The 22,131-nt window shown below is 34.9% G+C and overlaps 1 protein-coding gene across 1 annotated transcript in view; it reads right to left on the bottom strand.

Annotated features, from left to right (window-relative positions):
- Positions 1-22,131, bottom strand: part of RB1 (RB transcriptional corepressor 1) — a 186,098-nt gene that overhangs the window by 87,736 nt on the left and 76,231 nt on the right. The window contains exons 11-17 of the mRNA XM_069063662.1: positions 20,822-20,899; positions 19,791-19,878; positions 19,301-19,417; positions 18,557-18,613; positions 15,854-15,885; positions 15,694-15,770; positions 14,247-14,443 (exon numbers count right to left, since the gene is read on the bottom strand). Coding sequence (XP_068919763.1) covers positions 14,247-14,443; positions 15,694-15,770; positions 15,854-15,885; positions 18,557-18,613; positions 19,301-19,417; positions 19,791-19,878; positions 20,822-20,899 — 646 coding nt within the window. The remainder of the gene's footprint in view (positions 1-14,246; positions 14,444-15,693; positions 15,771-15,853; positions 15,886-18,556; positions 18,614-19,300; positions 19,418-19,790; positions 19,879-20,821; positions 20,900-22,131) is intronic.

A 22,131-nucleotide genomic window follows, 5' to 3' on the forward strand; every position in this document is an offset into this window, starting at 1 on the left:
GCCTTCACAACATTTCTCATATACACCCCCCTTTTCTCCACTCACACAGCTACCACCCTAATTCAGGCTTTCATCACCTCTCACCTGAACTATTTTAATACCCTCTTACTGTTTCTCTCTTACAACTCAAATTCATCTTCCACTCAGCTGTCAAAATGATTTTTCTAAAGCATAGGTGTGAATATGTCAATCCCTGCTCAGTGAACTCCAGTGGCTCCCCATTACCTTCACAATCAAATATAAACAAATATAAAACTTTGGCATTTAAAGCTTTTCATAACATGTCCTTCTTATCTTTCCAGTGTTCTTATACATTACTCCTCTGCACATACTCTGTATGTGTGTATGCATGTGTATACGTATGTGTGACACTCTTCTTCGCTCACAACATTCTACCTTCCTTTCCAGGCCATGGTAGTGCCTGCCTCCCATGTCCGGAAGGCTCTGACTCCTTACCTCCTCCTCCTCCTCCTCTCAGTTCCCTGGCTCTCTTCAAATTTCAGCTCAAATGCCATGTTCTACAAGAGCCCTTTCCAGCGCCCTAGCTGCACTAAAATACATTCACCTCTCAGGTTTCCTACTATAGACTTTGTAAACATTTTACATGTACTTAGTTATTTGGATGTTGTCTCCTCCATTAGAATATAAGCTACTGGAGCAGCTAGGAGGCGCAGTGAATAGAGTACCAGCCCTGGAGTCAGGAAGACCTGAGTTCAAATGTGACTTCAGACACTTGACACACTTACTAGCTGTTGTGTGACCTTGGGCAGGTCACTTAACCCCAACTCCCTTGCCTTCCCCCCTCCAAAAAAAAAATAAAGAAAAACAAACAATATAAGTTACTTGAAGGCAAGGACTAGTTTTATCTTTCTCTGAATTCTCAGCACTTATTAACATGGTACTTCCAAATGGTAAGAGTTTAATAAATGATTGTTGACTGCTTGCCTAACTCTGGAGACTAACACACAGTTCTAGTTTTGGAGACTAATAACTGCTTGAGGCAACTCTCTACAACTCTATCAGCATTGGTAGGAGTTTCCTCATCTGGGAATTTCCCAAATTCCCCGAATGAAATCACAGGTCTACTCCCTAATCTATCCCTTTGAATCTAGTGCTATACTATATGTGTCAAGGAATATAAAAACGGTACAAGACAAAATCCTTGACTTTGAGGAGCTTAAAAATCTTCTTGGGAGATAAGACTAAAAAAAGTGAAAATAAGGAATAATATAATTAAGTATTAAATAATATAATTAAGTGTTCAATTAACATGAAAATTACACTAAACATAATTTAAATGTGATGACTCAGAAGTCATTTCAGGAGCTCAAAGTACTCTTCTGTCATATATATGAAAACTAATGATGACTTGGGTGCACATAATTGGTGTTTAATAGAATTTCAGTTAACAGAAATCTTCACTAAAGGTTTATTTATCTATCTTTGCCCCTCAACACTTCTGGATAAATCATTTAATTTCTCCAAGCCTCATTTTCCACATCTGCAAGATAAGGACAATTCAAATCAGTTCAAACATCCCTGCTTAGCACTGGGATAAAAACGCAAGGACAGACCCTTGCTCTCAAGGCGATTTTTGTCTCCTAGGGCTACAACATGTAGAATGTGATTTAAGGTAGACGAAAGCACTAGTAAATTGAAGAATCCTGAAAGTCTGCTCATAGGAAGTAACAACTGAGCTGGGACTTAAAAGAAATACGAGAATTTATCTTGGTAGCCCTAACTTCTTGTACTCTCTCTGGCACACAGTAAATACTCAAGAAATGCTTGTAGCATTGAACTGAAAAAGTATAAGTGAGGGACAAAAGCATTACAGGTCTAGGGGCATGGCTTATGTGAAGATACAGAGATAGGACAGGGAAAATCAAGTTTAGGAAACTCATAAGTCAGTGAGGTAAATAACATGGAGTAGGTCTGCAAAGACTAGTGGGAGACAGATTGTAGTATGCTTTAATTCCTAGAGTAGTTTGAATTTTATTCCCAAGGTAACAAAAAGCCACTGAAAAATTTTTATCAGGAAAATGACTATCAAACATTGGGAAAATCATTTTGGGGGCTGTGTGGAATATGGATTGGAGAGGGAAGAGACTAGAAGGAGAAAGAAGACAAATTAGAACACTATTTATGCAGTTCATGCATTTTTGATATTATGCTTAAATTTGTTTTTTCTTTTTTTTTTTTTTTGCATTTTGGAGGGGGGAAGGTAGGACAATTGGGGTTAAGTGACTTGCCCAAAGTCACACAGCTAGTTTTCTGTGTTAAGTGTCTGAAGACAGATTTGAACTCAGGTCCTCCTGACTCCAGGGCTAGCACTATATTCACTATGCCACCTAGCCACCCCAATATTATGTTTAAATTTCAAAGATATTCATGTGCAATTTGATTTACTATCCTTTCAACCTTTTGGGAGGGGGTATATTTTGTATTTGTTAAGTTCATGTTATATAAATCCATTCAATATTAGAAACCTGTGGACATTATTGTAGACTTCTCTTATCCTCAATCACTCTCTCTTATAAATCCCCATTTTCCCCCCTAGCCATCTATGGCCTCTAAGTGTTCAAATCCATAGCAGACTTTGGCTCCTACACTCTGTATATCAATTGAAGTGGGTAGGAGTCCTTGAATAATTACTCTTGCCTATTGGTACACAGAGACGGGAACACATGGCTATTTATATGGGACTTGAATGGCAGACAAAATGTATATGTATACACACAATACACACACACACACACAAATATGATATATATGAAAGACTGCCATGTAGAAAGTGGATATTTATTTGTCTGGATCCCAATGGGAGAACTGGGAATGATTAGTGGAATTTATAGAGAAGCAGATTTAGGCTCTAGATAAGGAGAAACTTTCAATAATCAGAGCTGTCCAAAAGTGGAGTGCCTTCAAAGTAGTGGCTTCCGTGCCACTGGAACTCTTCTAAAAGGGATGGATAACCATTTGTTAGACTATGGTAGGGGATGTTCTTCTGGGTGAATTGATTTTCCTCCTGTTTTTGGCATCTTACTTCTGATTGCAAATGAAAATTTCATTCCTTACTCTCTAGGTCTTTTTTTTTTTTTTTTAAGCAATCGGGGTTAAGTAACTTGCTCAAGGTTACACGGCCAGGTGTTTCTGGGTGGGTGCTAAGTGTCTGAGCCTGGGATTCGATCTCCAGGTCTTCTCAACACTGGAGCCGGTGCTCTTACTTGCTGTGCTACCTGGCCGCCCCTAGGTCTTTTCTATTCACATGGGAACCCAAACATCTAATCTCTGCTGTTAGAGGAAATAAGCGATGTTGACTTTTGAAGGCATTTTCACTTTATTAAATTCTCATTCCCACAAGCTAAATGTATGAAGAATGTAGTTACAGAATTCAGATTCTGATACTATCTATGACTTTGGGCAAGCCATTTAACTTCTCTAGTCCTTAGCTTCCTTGGATAGACTAGATTTCTAACATGCTTTCCAGAACTAAATCTTATGAACTTAGGCAGGCTGTTGGCTCCTACCAACAATCTGTGTTGTACTTACTACTCAGGAAACTGAATGGCACATTATTTTAGTCCACTTAGGTTCCCACTTTTTTCTCAAAACAAGTTCCTCTCATTTCTCTTCTTTCTAGTAGCAATAATAGCATGTTGCTCTTAGGGATAAAGCTGTTTATGCCCAAGTTTAGGCTGAAAGTACAGAGTACTTTAGCTTAGACTTGATCAACTGGCTCTGAAACAACCTTAATAAGCAAATGCCAAAAATGAATAGTTGTCTCAATACTCTTATGCAAAAAAAAGACCGTATGTCAATCTAACATTAAATTAGTCTTGAAAAGATCTAAGCAAAGTTAACCCTAATCAAAGAAAAAGTAAAATGAGACTCAACATAGATGAATTAAGAGAGACTCATCAATTAGATTATTTCAGTTCTAAGTTTAAGGATTCTACATTTCTTTCTATGGTTACTACACATTTTCTTTTTCTTTTTTCTTTCTTTTTTTGGTAAGCAGTATATTATTACATGTAAATATAGCTGTCAACATTCATTTTTTATAAGATTTTGAGTTTCAAATTTTTTCTCACTCCCTCCTTCTCACCTCCTCTCCCCAAGATGGCAAGCAACCTGATACAGGTTATATATGTGCAATCACGTAAACATATTTCTATATTAGACATGTTGTGAAAGAAGAAACAGAACAAAAGGGTAAAGTCACAAAAAAGTGAATGTACATTTTCATTAAAATATTTTTAAAGTGATGTGCATTATTGCATTCCCATATATCTAATATATTGGTGTAATCTTGAAATATTTAAGAATAGAATAGGGGCGGCTAGGGGTGCAGTAAACAGAACTCCAGCCCTGGAGTCAGGAGGACCTGAGTTCAGGTCTGACCTCAGACACTTAACACTACTAGCCATGTGACCTTGGGCAAGTCACTTAACCCCAATTGCCCTGCCTTCCCCCCCTCCAAAAAGAAAAAAAAAAAGAATAGAAGTAGCAATACTAAAGTTAGATATTTACTAGCTAAAGAAAATGTGAATTTTGAGATTATATTATTAAAAATAGCAGGAAAGACTATGGTGATTACAAGAGGGATAGTTTAAAATTTAATAAATCTTTTAATAAATTTTACATCTACTTTTTTTGCAGAGATTTGAAATTCTCAAACACTGATACTGCAATAAATAATGAATTACCACAAAGAATGAGCTTAATGGTTTAGCTGTAACAATAATTTAAGGAACAGGTAATGTTATAATGTCATAGTTCTAGGCTTAAATTTCATCATATTAAAAATACACATTTTTCTATCTTATTCTATTATCTCTGGAGATCAAATAAAGAGTTGGCCTTCTAAAAGGGGAAGGGGAAAGCATTATTTATTGGACTTTTGTTATGTATATAATATGAAAAAATGTAAAGACATAATCACTTCAAGAAACTTATGTCCTGAGTAAAAATGATTTAACATGGTCAAAATGCCCTTCATATGTGTATGCGTATGCATATGCATATATACACATAATATGTATAATTTGTGAAATAAATACATGGTAACTGAGACAGAACTAAGTTTACATATAAGTGATATCATAAATTAATTCAATATATTAAAATTTTTTGTACCAATTCTTGCCTAGCATTATAAGGTATGCAAAAGATGATAATACTGTTAGGAGCCAAGACTTACAAATGCAATAATTAGAAAATGAACAAACAAGAATTTACTAAGTAAGTGCCTACAGTAGACCATTTGAGGTAGTACATGATAAGATACTAAATTCCATGGTGTCAGTACCATATACTTGACTGTAAGTGCTACAGAAAGAAGGAAAAAGTAATATTGGCTCAAGTTATGAAGAAAGGTTTCCTTGTGGAGACTCAGAAGGACTTTGAAGAAACAGTATGTGGCTCCATATATATAGTAGGAATTTAGCATATATTTGTTGTAAAAGTCCCAAAATGACAATACTGCATCCATAAAAGTTAGGTATATTAAAGTTTCATTACTTCATAGGATATAGAAAGATAAAGCCCAATATGTTTTAGGAAAGTATTATGAAATTTATTTCTTCAGATTCAGAGAAAGAAACCATGGAGATATCTTGCCATGGTCATACAGATAATTTACTGGCAAAACTGACAACAAAACCAAGGTCTCCTGACTTTCAATATATAGACAATACCTCTCGTCTTACCATTATCTTATATAATTCTTCATATTCTTAAAAAAACCTCAATAATATTTTCTTTAAAAGACTGATAATTATACATAATTTGAGGCATTTTATGACACAGAGTGCTTAAGTATGTAAAGACACTAAGTACTACAGCTAAATCATTGTCTTTCAACTTACTTACTCTCAGGACCTTGACTATTTTTGACATCTTTTCAAAGTTAAAAACTAATGCTTTTGTGTAAAGTATGTGAGGTTAATGAAACACCAGGGCACAAACACACACCAGACATCCTTTTCGGAGCCAGAGGCTTTTCTCCCCTTTGTGTTCATTTCCTGTCAGGTCTGATATTTCAAAAGAACACTGAAGAAGTTCAGATTTTTGTTTACAAGTTCGGCAGCAAGAAACCTAAAGAATTTTAAGTTGGCTACTATAATTGGAAAACTGTTCCATGAATTTCGTAATTTAAAATATGAACTACTTTTAGCTTGTTCTTTTCTCATACCAGTGTACAGTAAAACTGAAGTCAAAGCATGCAAGACCCAGGAAAGTAAATTGGCTATATACTGGGGTGACACATGTGGGGAAGGCAAATATAAGACACAATTTTGTATACTGCACTAGAGTCCACAGAGTGCAAAACAAGTATTTATATGCCTATGTATCAGAGGTGGATAAATCCAACAGAAATATAAACAAGAAAGAAAATACAAAGCTGAACTAATTGCTGGCAAAATGATTTATAAGAACCTCTGGATAAGAATATCAAAGAATAAGCATATTTCTCTGGGTATAATTAATCTAGTCCAACATCCTTTCTCATCTATAAAATAGTATTGTGCCATTTCTACTTCCTCTTGTAGCACTTTAGACAGTAGAGTCCAAATGTGATAGTCATGCTTTCTTTGATGGAGAAAAGAATTTATTATAGTAACCTTTTCTACTTTCCAACTATTTTTTTTTATTTTCAGTTTTTCCTTGGAAACACTTGGGAGAATCTGGCTTAACTATCTTGTCAAACTTTGTCACCACTGCTAGTGCCTTCCCTTTGAGATTACCTTCCAGCTACTCTATATATACCTTGTATACACATAGTCATTTGGATGTTGTCTCTCCCATTAAAATGTAAGCTCCTTGATAGCAAGGACTGTGTATGCCTTTTGTTGTATCCCTAGCCTTACTAGATATCTGACACTGACAAAACTTATGGCCTTTTCCCAATCCTTATCCTTCCCGACCTTTGTAGCATTTGACTCACTCACACTCTCTCTCTCTCTCTCTCTCTGTCTCTCTCTCTCTCTCTCTCTCTCTCTCTCTCTGTCCCTTATCATTATTGTAATTATTATGCTTCAGCTGAAGTAAAAAAAGGCAGAAGTAGCGATGATAATCTCAGGCAAACAAAAAAGATATCTAATTAAAAGAGATAAACAAAGAAATTATATTTTGCTAAAAAGTACCATAGACGATGAATTAATGTCAACACTAGATATACATGCAACAAATAGCATAGCATCCAAATTCTTCAAGGAAAAGATGAATGAGTTATAGGAGGAAATAGTAAAACTATAATTGTGAGGGACCTCAATTTGCTCCTCTCAGTCCTAGATAAATCTAGTTATAAAATAAACAAGAAAAAAGTTAAGGAAATGAATAGAATTTTAGAAATGTTATCTATGATAGTCCTCTAGAGAATAATGAATGGGAATGGAGAGGGATATGCCTATTTCTCAGCTGTGCATGACATCTTCACAAAAATTGGTCATGTATTAGGGAATAAAAGTCTCACAAACAAATGCAGAAAAGCAGAAATAATAAATGCTGATTTTTTTCTGATCAAAATTCAATAAAAATTACATTCAATAAAGGGCCTTTGAATAAAAATTAACTGCAAACTAAATAACTTAATCTAAAAGAATAGGTGAATCAAACAAAAAAAATATCATAGAAACAATCATTTCAATAAAGATAATGACAACAATGAGACAACATACCAAAACCTGTAAGATATAGTCAAAGGAGTACAGAGGGGAAAATTTATATTTCTAAACACTTACATCAATAAAAGAGAGAAAGTATAGATCAACGAATGGGGTATTCAAATACAAAAATGAGAAAAATAAATTTTAAAATCCCAATTAAACACCAATCTAGAAATCCTGAAAATCAAAAAAGAGATTAATAAACTGAAAATTAAAAAACCCACTACACTAAACTAATACATAAAACTAGGAGCTGTTTTTACTCAATAAAACAGATATGCTATTGGTTAACTTAATATTTTAAAAAAAGAAAACCAAATTACCAATATTAAAAATTAAAAAGGTGAATTTACAACCAATGAAGATGAAATAAAAGCAACCATGAGGAGCTATTTTGCCCAACTATATGCCAATAAAACTAAATCTAAATTAAATGGATGAATATTTATAAAAATATAAAATGAAATAACTGTATATTAGAAAAGGAAACTAAAGAAGCTACAAATGAACTGCCTAAGGAAAAAAAAACTCAGGACTGGGTGGATTTAAAGCGAATTCTACCAAATATTTAAAGAACAATGCATTCCAATATTAAACAAATTGAAAAAAATAAATGTTAAGAGTTTGCCTTAATTCCTTTAAAAACACAATACCTCGTACCTTGATGCCTAAATCAGAGAGAGTAAAAACAAAGAAAAGTGTAGAATAATTTCTCTAATGAATATTGACGTAAAAAACTTAAGTAAAACATTGCAAGAAAATAACAGCACAAATATATCAGAAAGATCATATACCAGGTTGAATTTATATCAGGAAAGCATTGTTGATTCAATATTAGGAAAACTATGAGCATAATTCACCATATTGACAACAAAAAAAACCCCAAAATATAGTTATTTCAATAGATATGGAAAAAGCTTTTGAAAAAAAAGTAACAACCATTACTGTTAAAAATGCTAGAAAGCACAGGAATAAAAAGAACTTTTCTTAAATTGATAAGTAGCATCTATATAAAAGCAAGAGAAAGCATTATTGGTGATAAACTAGAAGCCTTTCTAATAAGGTCAGGGGAGAAAGTATCTCCATTATCACCATTACTATTTAATATTGTACTAGAAATGCTAGCTAGAGCAATAAGACAAGAAAAAGAAATAGAATGAAGGAATAAGCAATAATGAAACAAAATGATCACTTTTTGCAGATAATATGAGTTTACTTAGAGAACCTCAAAGAGTCAACTAAGAAACTAATTGAAACAATTAACTTCAGCAAACCTGCAATATATAAAATAAGTCTGCACAAATCATCAGCATTTCTGTATTTCACCAATAAAATCCATCAGGAAGAAATAGAAAGACAAATGCAATTTAAAATAACTACAGACATAAAAAATACTTTGGAGTCTACCTCCCAAGACACAAACAGGAACTATGAACACAATTACAAAACACTCTTTACATAAATACAGATCTAAATAACTGGAGAAATATTAATTGCTCATTTGTATCTAAGAGAAGATAATAAAAGTTACAATACTACCTAAGGTAATTTATTTATTCATTGTTAAATCAACCAAACTATCAAAGAATATATAAAGTATAAAATAATAGTAACAAAATTCATTTGGCGGAAAAAAGGGTCAAGAATATCAAGGGAATCAATGAAAAAAAAATTGAGAAGAAGAGGGGACCTCTTAGTACTAGATAACAAACTATACTACAAAGTTGTGATCCTCAAAACAATTTGGTACTGGGTTATAAATAGGGAGGTTAGGTTAAAAAGTGGAACAGATATACAGAAGCAAATGAGCACAGTAGCCTAGCGTTAGATAAACAATGATCCCAGTTATTGGGGCAAGAACTCACTATTTGACAAAAATTGTTGGGAACACTGGAAAATAAATCTGGCAGAAACTAGACACAGACCAAATCTCATCCCATTTACCAAGGTAAGCTCAAAATGGGTTCATGATTTAGACATAAAGAGTAATATAATAAGTAAATTATTAGAGCATGGAAAATTATTTATCATATCTCTGGAGAGAGAAAGAGTTCATAATCAAACAAGAGACAAGTGGGTCACAGGAGGTAAAAATGGATTAAATGTGATTACTTTAAATTAAAAAGGTTTTACGCATACAAAACAAATCCAGCTAAAATTACATGAAAAGCAGGAAACTGGGGAAAAAACTTTGTAGCAAGTTTTTCTGAAAAAAAAGTCTCATTTCTAAAATATATAAGGAACAGTCAGATGTATAAGCATAAGAGTCACTCCAGTCACTCCCCAACTGACAAATGGTCAAAGAATATGAATAAGCAGTTTTCAGAGGAAGACATCCTAGTACTACTATCAATAGCCATATGAAAAAAAAAATGCTCTAAATCACTAATGATGTGAGGAATGCAAATTAAAACAACTCTCAGGTACTACTTAACATATAAGATTCGCTAAGACAATCATACCATAAAAGAAGTGCTAGAGGGAGGGTGTGGGAAAATAAGTACTCTGTTGGTAGAATTGTGAACTAGTCTAATGCTTCTGGAACACAATTTAGAACTATGCCCAAAAAGCTATTAAACTGTGCATATCCTTTGGTCCATTGATACTGCTATTAGGCCTGTACTCCAAAGAGATCAAAGAAAGAGAAAAAAGATCCACATATACAAAAATATTTTTAGCAGCTCTTTTTATGGTGCACAGAATAGGAAACTGAAGGGATGCTAATCAACTGGAAAATGGTTAGACAAGTTATGGTATATAAATGTGATGGAATACTATTGTACTATAAGTAATGACAAAGAGAAAAGTTTTTTTTTTTTTTTTTAAGCAATCAGGGTTAAGTAACTTGCTCAAAGTTACACGGCCAGTTATTTCTGGGTGTGGTGCTAAGTATCTGAGCCCAGCTTTGAACCCAGGTCATCCCGACACTGGAGCCGATGCTCTTACTTGCTGAGCCACCTGGCCGCCCCTAAGCAATTGGGGTTAAGTAACTTGCTCAAGGTTACTCAGCCAGGTGTTTCTGGGTGGGTCCTAAGTGTCTGAGCCCAGATTCGATCCACAAGTCATCCCGACAGTGGAGCCAGTGCTCTTACTCGCTGTGCTACCTGGCCACCCCAAGAGAAAAGTTTAAAAAAAACTGAGAAGACTTGTATGAATTGATGCAAAGTAAAGTGATCAGAAGCAGGAGAAAAATTTATACACTAACAGCAATACTGTAACGATAAATTGTGAAAGACTTCATAACTGTTCAACACAATGTCCAACCACAATTTGAAAGGTCTCATGATGAAACATGTATCTATCTACCTCTAGACAGAAAACTAATGGACAGTACACTGAAGGTTATTTTCTGCTTTTTCTTGCTTTTTGAGGGGTGGGGTCGCAGGGGGGAGGTGGACATGGGTAATGCAGAAATTTGTTTTGCATGACCACACATATTTGTAAAGGGCTTTGTTTTTCTTGTCTTCTTAATGGGTGGGAGAGGGGAATGAGGAAAGAGGGGAATAGAACTATAAATAAAATTCAATTTAAAAAAAGGGAGAGAAAGGCATTTTTTTCCATCTCTTCTCTGAGAACAAGGTTTAGAAATTATAAGTACGGGGTGGCCAGGTAGCACAGCGAGTAAGAGCACCGGCTCCAGTGTCGGGATGACCTGGATCGAATTCCGGGCTCAGATACTCAGCACCATATCCAGAAATAACTGGCCATGTAACCTTGAGCAAGTTACTTAACCCCAATTGCTTTAAAAAAGAAATAAAAAAGAAACAAAAAAAAAAAGAAATTATAAGTACATAGCACTCGGCTCCTTTTTTTGTTCTATTTATATTGTTATAATCAATGTGTATAATGCAATTCTGGTTCTGCTTACTTCAATCTAGCATCAGTTCATACAAGTCTTTCAGTGATTCGCTGTATTCTTCATATTCATCATTTCCTATGGAGCAATAATATTCAATTACATTCATGTACAATAATTTGTTGAGTTATTCCCCAAAGCATATGCTTTGCTTTCAGGATTTTGTTACCACAAAAAAAAAAAATGTTGCTATAAATACTTTGTTTTATATGGGATCTTTGTTTCTCTTTTCTTTACTTCCTCGGAGTACAAGCCTAGCAGTGGGATTTCTTAAGTCAATGGAGCATAGATATTTTAGTCACTTTCTTAGTTTAATTCTAAATTTATTTCCAAAATGGTCAGAACAATTCATAGACTCACCAATGGTCTATTGGTATGTTTCTCTTTCCACAGCCACTCTAACACTGGCCATTAATATATTTTGTCATCTTCACTAATTTGCTAGATGCGCTTTTCTAATCTGCTTTTAGAGCAGCTAGAATGGTATATTGGATACAGTGCCAGGTCTGTAGTCAGGAAGACCTGAGTTCAAATCTAGCCTCAGACACTTACTGTGTGACTCTGGAGAAGTCACTTAACTCTGTTTGCCTCAGTTTCCTTATCTATAAAATGACGTGGAGAATGAAATGGCAAACCACTCCAGCATCTTTGCCAAGAAAACCCCAAATGGGCTTTACTGAAATTACTGAATAACAACAACAAATCTGCTTTTCTCTAATTATTAGTGATTTGGAGCAGTCTTTCATTCATTGTTAATAGTTTGCAACATTTTTTTGAGAACTGTTTGTTCATATCTTTTTGACCACAGATCCAATAGAGAATGACAGTCTTACATACTGGTGTTAATAGTTCCCTATATATCTTTAATATATTAGTCCTTTGTCAGATACATAAAGCAAAGGTTTTCCTTTCAATTGTTTGCTTCCCTTTTTGTCCTAGTTGATTCATTTTATTTGTACAAAAATGCTTCAGTTTCATATAACCAATATAATCCATTTAATACTTTGCCTCTATCTCTAGTGTGGTTAAGAACTTTCCCCTCCAAACCACAGAGAAAATGTTCATTTTTAATGAATAAACATGAAATGTCTCTATAATTTCTTCAGAAGAAAATAATAATGGACAAACCGCAGATAAAAAGCAACCAAAGCATTGGTACACCTAAACAGGGAACACAGAAATAGAAGGTTTTTTTTGGGGGGGTAACATGTTGAACAGAAGACAGTATTGGGTAGCTATGGAAACAAAACTTGTCTAGATGTAGTAATGCAATGATACTCAAAAGATAGAGATATTTAATGTAGCTAAGGGAGAGAAGCCTAGTTTCAGAAAGAGGTAACACTATCAGACTAAAAGAATCCTTAACTGAGTATAGTTGGACTTGGGGACTGAATAGGGACATTGAGATAAAGGAAATTCAGTAAGATGTATACTCTAATAACAGATGTTAACTCTTTGCTCAAACTAAATAACTGTAACTGCCTACCTTTAAGGGTTAAGAAGCAGTACAATACAGTATTCAGAGAGTTGGCCTAAAGTCAAGAAGACCTGGGTTCAGTGCGGCTTCTGACATATACTAACTATGTTACCTGCGGATTAGTCACAATCTCTCAGTGCTCAAGGTATTTCTCTAAGACTATAAGTTTCAGAGAAGATGCTGCCCTGTAATTGGTACAAAGTTTCCTCATCCAAGAATTCCTTTAATCAATGAAATTACAGGTTTATTCCTTTTTCTGTACAGTCTATACCTAAATTCTTATCACTTGTAATTTTTTGTATTTAATAAGACTAGTTTTAGAGTGATGTAATCAGGATAACTAAGTAGAGGGAGTACAGAGGTAATAAAAAGAATACCACTGTTTTCTAAGGCAATATCCACAGGAAAGTTCCAAATCAGGAAACTTACCATACCTTCATAGTCATTTGAAGTCAAGGCTCAGCACAGTATACCAAGGCTATACTTCTTTACCACTGTAACTTTGTTTTCCCATTGGTTTTCCCCTTCCCTCCACTTTGCAAAGATTTTTCTTTGTTTTCCCCCGTCACCAATAATTAAAGATATAAATGCACTATGTAAAATATATGGTTTGTTCTCTTAAAAAGCTTTCTAACAATGTTAATTAAGCACAAAGATTTTTTAATCAACTTCAACATTTGAGTAACATGCAAGCTACCAACTTCCAAAATAATTCCTACCAACTTCTCTTCCTGACTTATAAGAAACAATCATATATAAAAAGGTTATCAGTGTTTGCTCTAGCTTTCCAAATACTAGTCAAAGTTCTTTCATAAAGAGCTAGAATCTGAATCTAAAAATGTATGCCATTCTGTTTAAAATTTAAGAATAATTCTTTTAAATTTCAAAATAAAGCATCCTTTATTACAAATCAGAAGTATTGTCTTATTATGTAATCAAACATACTAGAACACATTAAAATTTTCTTTACCAATTTGGTGACACACTATATGACCTGTGCTGAATGCTAAAATACATAAAAACTTTTTTTTTAACCAAGGTGTCCTCAGAAACCTAAGTATGATACAATTCCCTATGTTCCTCCAAGAGTTATTTTTATAATCCTAGATTATATGCTGAACTCATGCTGATCAAGCAACTGTAGATTTATTCCTACAGTAAAGTATGTTAAAATATCTCAGTTGTATTCAGCTTCATTCATATGTATTCATGCATTCAAACATCTTCATTTAAACTGAGTACTTACTGATTGCCATGCTAGTGATTCCATGATCCGATGTTCACAGCGTTCTAAATGTTTTATCATTTCCCTTGTCAAACTAGTTTCTGCCTTGATAAAGCTTTCAATCACTTTGTAAAAGTCAAATGCTTTTAAATCAAGTACATTCAGAATCCATGGAAAAGATAAATCTGTTCCAGAATCATGACTCTGGTATGTACTCCCTAGAAGTAGAAGAAGAAGAAACCATATTTACATGTGCATTGTTAAAGTAATAAACCTTAGGCTCAAGGTCTCATCTACACTAGATTAAAATATTTATTTATTGCCCGTTATCGGGGGTTCTTAAAATTTTTTTTGTTTTGTTATAGAATCTTTGGGCAGTATAGTCAAGCATATTCCCTACCTCAAAATGATGTTTTAAATGCATCAAATAAAATACATGGGATTACAAAGCAAACTGATTACACTGAAGTATGGTTATCAAAATATTTTTTTAAAAGTTCACTGACCCCAAATTAGGACCCCTTATTCTAGACACTCTCTTTCCTGGGTTTTCATAACACTATTTTCTCCCAATTCTCTTTTTACTAGCTAGCCTTCTCCTCTTCAGTCTTCTTTGCAGGTTCATCATTCATGTCCCTATGTCTTCCTTTTTGAGGATGTACCTTAGGGACTCTGTCTTGAACCTTTTCTATACTTGAATTCTTTGTTGTACCAACTCTCAAGAGTTATCTCTATGTATCTGATTCCCAAATCTATATATCTTACCCTCATTTCTCTCCTGAGCACTACTTCTTCACCAACTGTCTGCTAGACCTCTCTACATGAATGTCCCATAGTCATTTAAAACTCAATCTATTTAAAACAGAACGTTTCCATATCCTCTTCCTCCTTTTTCCCACTTCTCCCTCCCTGACCTATTACCCTGCATCTTTTCCCCTCCAGATTCTGTTCTTTCGGATGATTAAGAACCCCTGATCTAAAAGGAGGGAGCTATCAACAGTATCAAAAGCTGCAAAGAGATCTAGGACAAAGAATGAAAAGCAATCTTGGATATGGTATTAATAAAATAACAACATTTTGGAAAACAATTTATAATGTTATTAATGACAGTGAAGAACTTTGACTCTTACAAGATGATACACTGGTTACTCTCTCATATAGAAACTGCATAGTGCTTCCAAAGCCTGACTTTAGTTTTCTTTTAAGTCTTTACACTGTCAGAGCTCTTTTCAAGGAGTTCAATAGGTATTATCTCATAAATTCTATATGCCAAGCTTTAGGAACCCAACATATATTTAAATAATTCAGATCATTAGTCCCTTAAGTAAATTTTCTGTTCAGGTATTATTCAAAAACATAGACCTGACTTAAAATCTTAACCTGTTAATAAGAAACAACAAAATGTATATCACAGTCTCTTATAAATTCTGAATCTAATAAAAACAGTTTAATTTCCAATTATACTTACTGCCATACGTGGCCATTACAACCTCGACAGCACAAGCCAATAGAGATGTATGGAAGATGTTATCATTCAGAAGTTTGCTGGAAAAAAAAGTGATTGAAGACATTACTTTCTCTTTAACAAAAAAAAAAGTAAAGTTTCTACTAAAGTTAAGAAAATTCACCTGAAGTTCTGAATAGATAAACGTTCTTCTTCCTAAGATAAAAAAAAAACAAAATAATGTAAATTGAAACATTTTCTATTATAGTATTAAATGGTATGCAATTCAACAAATATTCATTAAGCACCTACAAGTAAGGCATTATGCTAGGGACAGGGAAATACAAAGATGGAATAAGATACACTGCTTGGCCTGAGTTTAAAATCAAATAAGACAAGTACAAAAATAACTATTACAAGAGGGATAGTGATAGGCCAAAAAAGGTATACATACAAAGTGCTATATGAATTTTGAAGAGGAAACAATCACTTCTAGCTGAGTGAAATGAGGGAGGGAACACTGAGTTGAGTCTTAATGTAAGGGATACCAAAAGGAAGAACTGGAGAGAAGGAAGAAAAGTAGGATAAAAGGAAAGATGAACATTCCAGAGGTGGGGAATTCTATAAACAAAGGCATAGTGATTGGAAAGACTTGGACAAGAATGGGGAATAGTACAATGGCTGCAATATACAGTATATAATAGGGAGTAAAGTTTAATAAGGTTGAAAATCTAGATTGGATCCAAAAGGCTATGTGCTGTAAAAACCAGGACATGGTTCTATATTCTATTTAGTAAGCAACAGTGAGGCAATAAATGTTTTTGGACAGAAGAGTCACATCATTAGAGCAGTGCAAAAAAAAATTAAGAAGTTAGTATTGTCAGGAAGCTATTACAGAGAAGCTGAATGCCTGAACTAGAGTATATGGAGTGAGAGTGAAAACATATGAATTAGAGAACTATCTCAATAGGACAAGAGAATGGTTATACAGGGTGCAGGAAAGGGAAGCTCTAAAGTTAACTTCAAAGCTTAAAACCTGGTGGACAGTCACAACAGTGAAGTCACTGAGAAAGAGAGAAGCTGAGGGCAAAGGAGCTTTTCAGGGGAAGGGAACGAGTTTACTTTTACAAATATGTTTTAAGCTATTGGATAGATTTCTAGACAGATTTTTTGGGTAGTCACTGAAATTTACCAAATATGAGACGAGAAAACCAGCAATCTCAGCCTTTGCCACATCCCTTTGAAAGGACTGAGTCTCAGATCTATACAATCTGGTTTAGGTAGTGAGTGCTGTCAAATCTTTGTAGGTCATAATAGATCAATTCATATATAGAGGCGACCATGAGCTAGAAGAGCACCAAGAATATCAGGGTTACAGTAACTGCTAAGTTGGTGTCTAACTTGATGGTTAAACACAGGCAGTTTTTTCCCCTCCTCCTTTTTCACTCTAAGGCCCTGGCACACAGTAGGCACTTAATAAATATTTAGTGACTGACTGAGTATGACTGACTGAGTATACCCAGGAAGGCAGTAGAAAGACCTCTCAATTTTTAATCTGACAAATAGTTGCCTTGGTACCTCTTCGGCAAGAACCATCAATTTTTCCATTCTTCTTTTGACCCTTACTAGAAGGTCTCTTCATCTGACAGCACATTACCTATCTTTGGAGGACAAGTATCACCTTGTTCTTCAGAGAATTCAGCTTCCACTTCTTCAGAAACAGCCTCATATCTATAAGGAGGTCCATATAGTAGTTTTTCCTTTTCTCTTTAATACATTCTTTTACCTCACAACATAAAGGAGGTCATGGTCCTGCTCTGAGTCTTTAGATTTCTTTTTCTCTTTGTTTTCACACTGAAGCCCTTCTTTGTTTTTATTTTGGGAGGGTAAGGGTGGGCTTGTTGTTGCTTTTAAGGAACACTTTATTCTCCCTGGTAAGCTGGAAAGTACAGAGCTGTTCTTCAAGCCTCATTTACTTTCTCTTAGAGAAAGAAGACAAAGCTGGTGCTTTTATTATTGATACATTATCAGGCTGCTTCAAAAATCTAATTCTAGGGACAGCTAGGTGGCACAGTGAATATAGAGCACTGGCCCTTGAGTTAGGAGGACATGAGTTCAAATCTGGTCTCACACACTTAACACAAAAACTAGCCGTGTGACCTTGGGCAAGTCACTTAACCCCAATTGCCCTCCAAAACGCAAAAAAAAAATATCTAATTCTAATGCATTTTACTCACTACAAGATATTTTCCTTTTCTCCACACTTTCCAAAAGTAAGATCTTCAAACCTTTGTTGCTTTTGCTGAATTTAACTGAATTTTTACTAATAACTCTTAGAGGTAACTTCCCTAGAGTAAATGTTTTTGGACAGAGATAAACTGTTTAACCTAAATAGCCCTTTCTCATCACATTTTCACTTTAACAGTCAATGAAAGCCAAACAGTCATAATACACTAGGAGAACAGATTAAAGAGCCAAATACCACAGTAAGGGTGAAAAATGAAGTAGGAAAAAGTAAATCATGTGGAGAGGTAAATGCTCAAAGAGGGAAACTTCAGAAGTTCATAATCTGGAAAGTGGAACAGTCTTAAATGTTAAGGTAAAAGCTGTGACTACCTTTTGGGTCTCTTAAGTAGAAGAGAAATGGAGCTTAGAGAAATTAAATAGTTCAGGGAACTATGTGGACAAGGTCTTAAAAGAGGTATTATCATGGATAATGAAATCTCTAAGAATGATGGCAGAAATAAAGAGAAAAAGGCAGATATGAAAGTCTTTGAGAAAGGCTAGAGGGTAGAGAGGAGGCTGGTAGATTACAGACACTGATTAAGAGAGAGTAATATGATCTGACAGCATGGATTTCAATTCTAATATATTAATTCTCACTTACTGATTTAAGCATAGATTCCATAACTCTGTAGTACAATCGCACTCCAAGTTTGTATCGCTTTAAAATAAACACACATACAAACACAAATAAGGTGAGATATCACTACTTTAGAAAATACAGAAAGGATCAGAGATCTTGAAATACACTAATGACTATTCAAAGAAACAGGACTGCCAATGGGTCATGAAAGCTAAAAGCAGAAAAAGTAAAGAATAACACAATGTTCATTATATTAAAAAAATGATGCTTCTAACCCACCACTAATAGGGTGTATTTTATTGTGCTGTCACTAACGATAGTAGATTCAAACTGATAAGCTTTCTATTTTCTTACCTAATCTGCCAGGTAGTCATTTCTAAAAAAGCTTGCTGAGTTAAAGAGCATAGGCTTTGGCCATGAAACAGATTAGGGTTTATCAGCACATGGGTTTGGGGGTTTTTTCCTCATTAATACCATGATTTAACCAGATGTACTGGTTAAGCAGTCAAGTTTATTTTGGGATAGAAATACACATAGTATATTCAATTATTCCCAAAAGTAAACATACACCATACATTTCCACTTCAGAAAATTTAGTTATTATTTTGTAAAAGCAGAGATAGAAGAAAAATGTAATCAAACCTCACACCTTAGAAGTTATGGCCTCTAACATATATATTATACTTTTCAAAAGACTTTAGAGTACATGTGTCTTGTCCCACCACAATAACCCTGCAAAGACAAAAAGACAAACTGGATTGTTACCTGTGATCCAATTTCTGCACATCCCTGTCCAACAGCCTCAGCAAATTTCTCTTTAAAGATGCGTCCAATATTCTCCACTCTTTTCAGGATACTTTCCTTAGGATTGACGGTGCAATTCTTTAAAGAAAAACAAAAGGACAAAACAATATCTTCAATTTTTTCATGTTTACTCAAGATGAAGAAGTCTTTTTTTTTTTTTTTTTTTGCTTTTTGGAGTGGGGAAGGCAGGACAATTGGGGTTAAGTGACTTGACCAAGGTCACATGGCTAGTAAGTGTTGTGTCTAAGGCTGGATTTGAACTCAGGTCCTCCATTCACTGCGCCATCTAGCTGCCCCTGAAGAAGTTCTTTCAGAAAAAACTATGTAATAATTCCAAGTATGTACACAGGGTACACTGAGAAAATTGAGTAGCCAAAGAAAGGAGCATCTGATTAACCTATTATCAATCAAAAATCATTACATTTTGGCTCAAAGCAGAATGTCATCTTACATTGAAATAAGAAATAAGATTTTCTGATGGTTGATCACTTGCTGAATTTAGTATCATCACCAACTGTTGAATAGTATTCATGACAGCCCTGAAGGAAAAAAAAATAAAAAGTAAAAATGCTAAGTCCTAAAGAAATAGTAAAAGGAAAAGAAAAGTTACTTATTTGACAACTTAAACCTGATCTTCAGACTCACAATCTCGATTTGTGTTCTACCAGCTTCCTAAAACACACACTCCACAAAGAACTGTATGAACTGCCACTGCTTAAAAGATAATTAAACTGTATATCTATCTCAATATATTAGCCAGGACACTTCTCTATACATAATTAGTTTATTAATAAAATTATATCAGTAACAAATTTAACATTAATTTTTTATTACAATGACATTTTGTCTTAGGGAGAAAATTAAAGTGGCACCATTTAAACATGAACAACTTTCAATAAGTATTGGAAGCTACTCTATTAGTTAAAGTAGACTTCTAGTGTTCTGGTGGAGTCCCCCTTACTAGAGATTTTCAAAATGAATACATAAAGAAATACACAAACATTAGTCCCAGATAATTTCAGCACTCATCACTTGAAGTTGATCCCTCAAATCCCTCATATCTTTGGTTTTACTTCCAACAGTTTCTATTTTTGAGATAACATATATGCCAAACACTTTAAGAACTCTAAAGCACTCTATAAATGTGCTTTACATCTAGTTTGAAAATTGTAGAGTGGGTAGAAATTGAGAAAAAGTATGTCTAATTGTAGAGGATAAGAAAATGTTTAACTGGAAAGTACATCAGAAAGCATCAATCTCGTTTTACAAAAGAGGAAACAGTACAGGAGCAGCTAAGTGACCTGTCCAGGGTTACACAGCTAAGTTCAGTGGAAAAGCACAACCTAGAAACCAATATTCTTGATTCTCAGGTCAATTTTCAGGTCATTTCCCACTATACCCCAAGTGTTAAAGCACCAACAAAATAGTACACACTACGTAAAGAATAATAGCAAAAGGTTTAAAAAAATAGAAGAACTATACCTAACAGGAGTCTGTGGAGGAATTAGAGGCATCTCTTCATCAGGATGATTTTTTCTTGGTGTTCTCTCCATTTCAAAACTACAAAAGGTCAAAAATGTCACTATTTCACACAAAGTCCTCAGTCCTGAAAAGAACTGAACTCTTGAAACTTAACAAGTTCTTCCATACAGGTCAAAAGAACAAAACAATACTTTCTTCAATCAATCAACTCTTTATTGTTTAATTTAATTGTACAAAGAAAACTGCAATATAAACAAGTGATAGTGCATGGCCTTATGAATAATCTGCCTGAATGTAACATCAGACATGTCTGCTTTAACTGTTTCTCTTTGTTATGAGAATTCTACTACATATGTGTGAGTGGAGGCTGAAGGAGGAACTGTATTGAGAAGTGACTAATTTTTTTTTAATCAATAAAACATAAAAATAAACCTATCTGGAAAAGGATTATGATCTCTGATTTTAGCAGGACTATTTATATATGTATTTGTGATAGTAATGGAATGTGGAGATTCCCCTGTATTGGGTTTGGTTTTCAAAGTGATTGTGTTAAAACCCAGAGCTTGTTAATCCCACCTGTGGGATGGACTTGTTGATGTGAAAAGAAAGTCCTGAACTGGGAGGAGCTGGTGACATAGATTTGGAGAGACAAGAGAGAGGCGGAAGAACTTTTTTTTTTTTTTGGAAGCAGCACCTCGTGGAGAGAGAGAGACTAAGAGAATTGCTGGTGGCCGCTTTGAATCGCCCTGGACTTTTGAGACCTGCCCCCTGAGCTGCCAAGGCCTGAGGAGACATGGCTGTTTTGCTGGTACTTTGTCTGTTTTGATGTTGTTTTGCCAGATTTGTCCACTGGTGAAAGACAGTGCTTTTGTTGAAGAAGTCCTGGAACCTGGCTGTTCACTAAGAAGCCCTGAGACTGTCCTGCAGACAGAGAGTGAATACTGTCCACTGGTGAAGGACAGTGCTGTTGTTGCAGGGGTCTGGAGACTGTCCTGCAGACAGAGAGTGAATACTGTCCACTGGTGAAGGACAGTGCTGTTGTTGCAGGGGTCTGGTGACTGTCCTGCAGACAGAATGAATACTGTCCACTGGTGAAGGACAGTGCTGTTGTTGCAGGGGTCTGGAGACTGTCCTGCAGACAGAGAGTGAATACTGTCCACTGGTGAAGGACAGTGCTGTTGTTGCAGGGGTCTGGTGACTGTCCTGCAGACAGAATGAATACTGTCCACTGGTGAAGGACAGTGCTGTTGTTGCAGGGGTCTGGAGACTGTCCTGCAGACAGAGAGTGAATACTGTCCACTGGTGAAGGA

This window comes from Petaurus breviceps, unplaced genomic scaffold (assembly GCF_028583685.1).
Source record: "Petaurus breviceps papuanus isolate PSGF00001 unplaced genomic scaffold, PetGlider_PUasm1.0 90594, whole genome shotgun sequence".
NCBI lineage: Eukaryota > Metazoa > Chordata > Mammalia > Diprotodontia > Petauridae > Petaurus > Petaurus breviceps.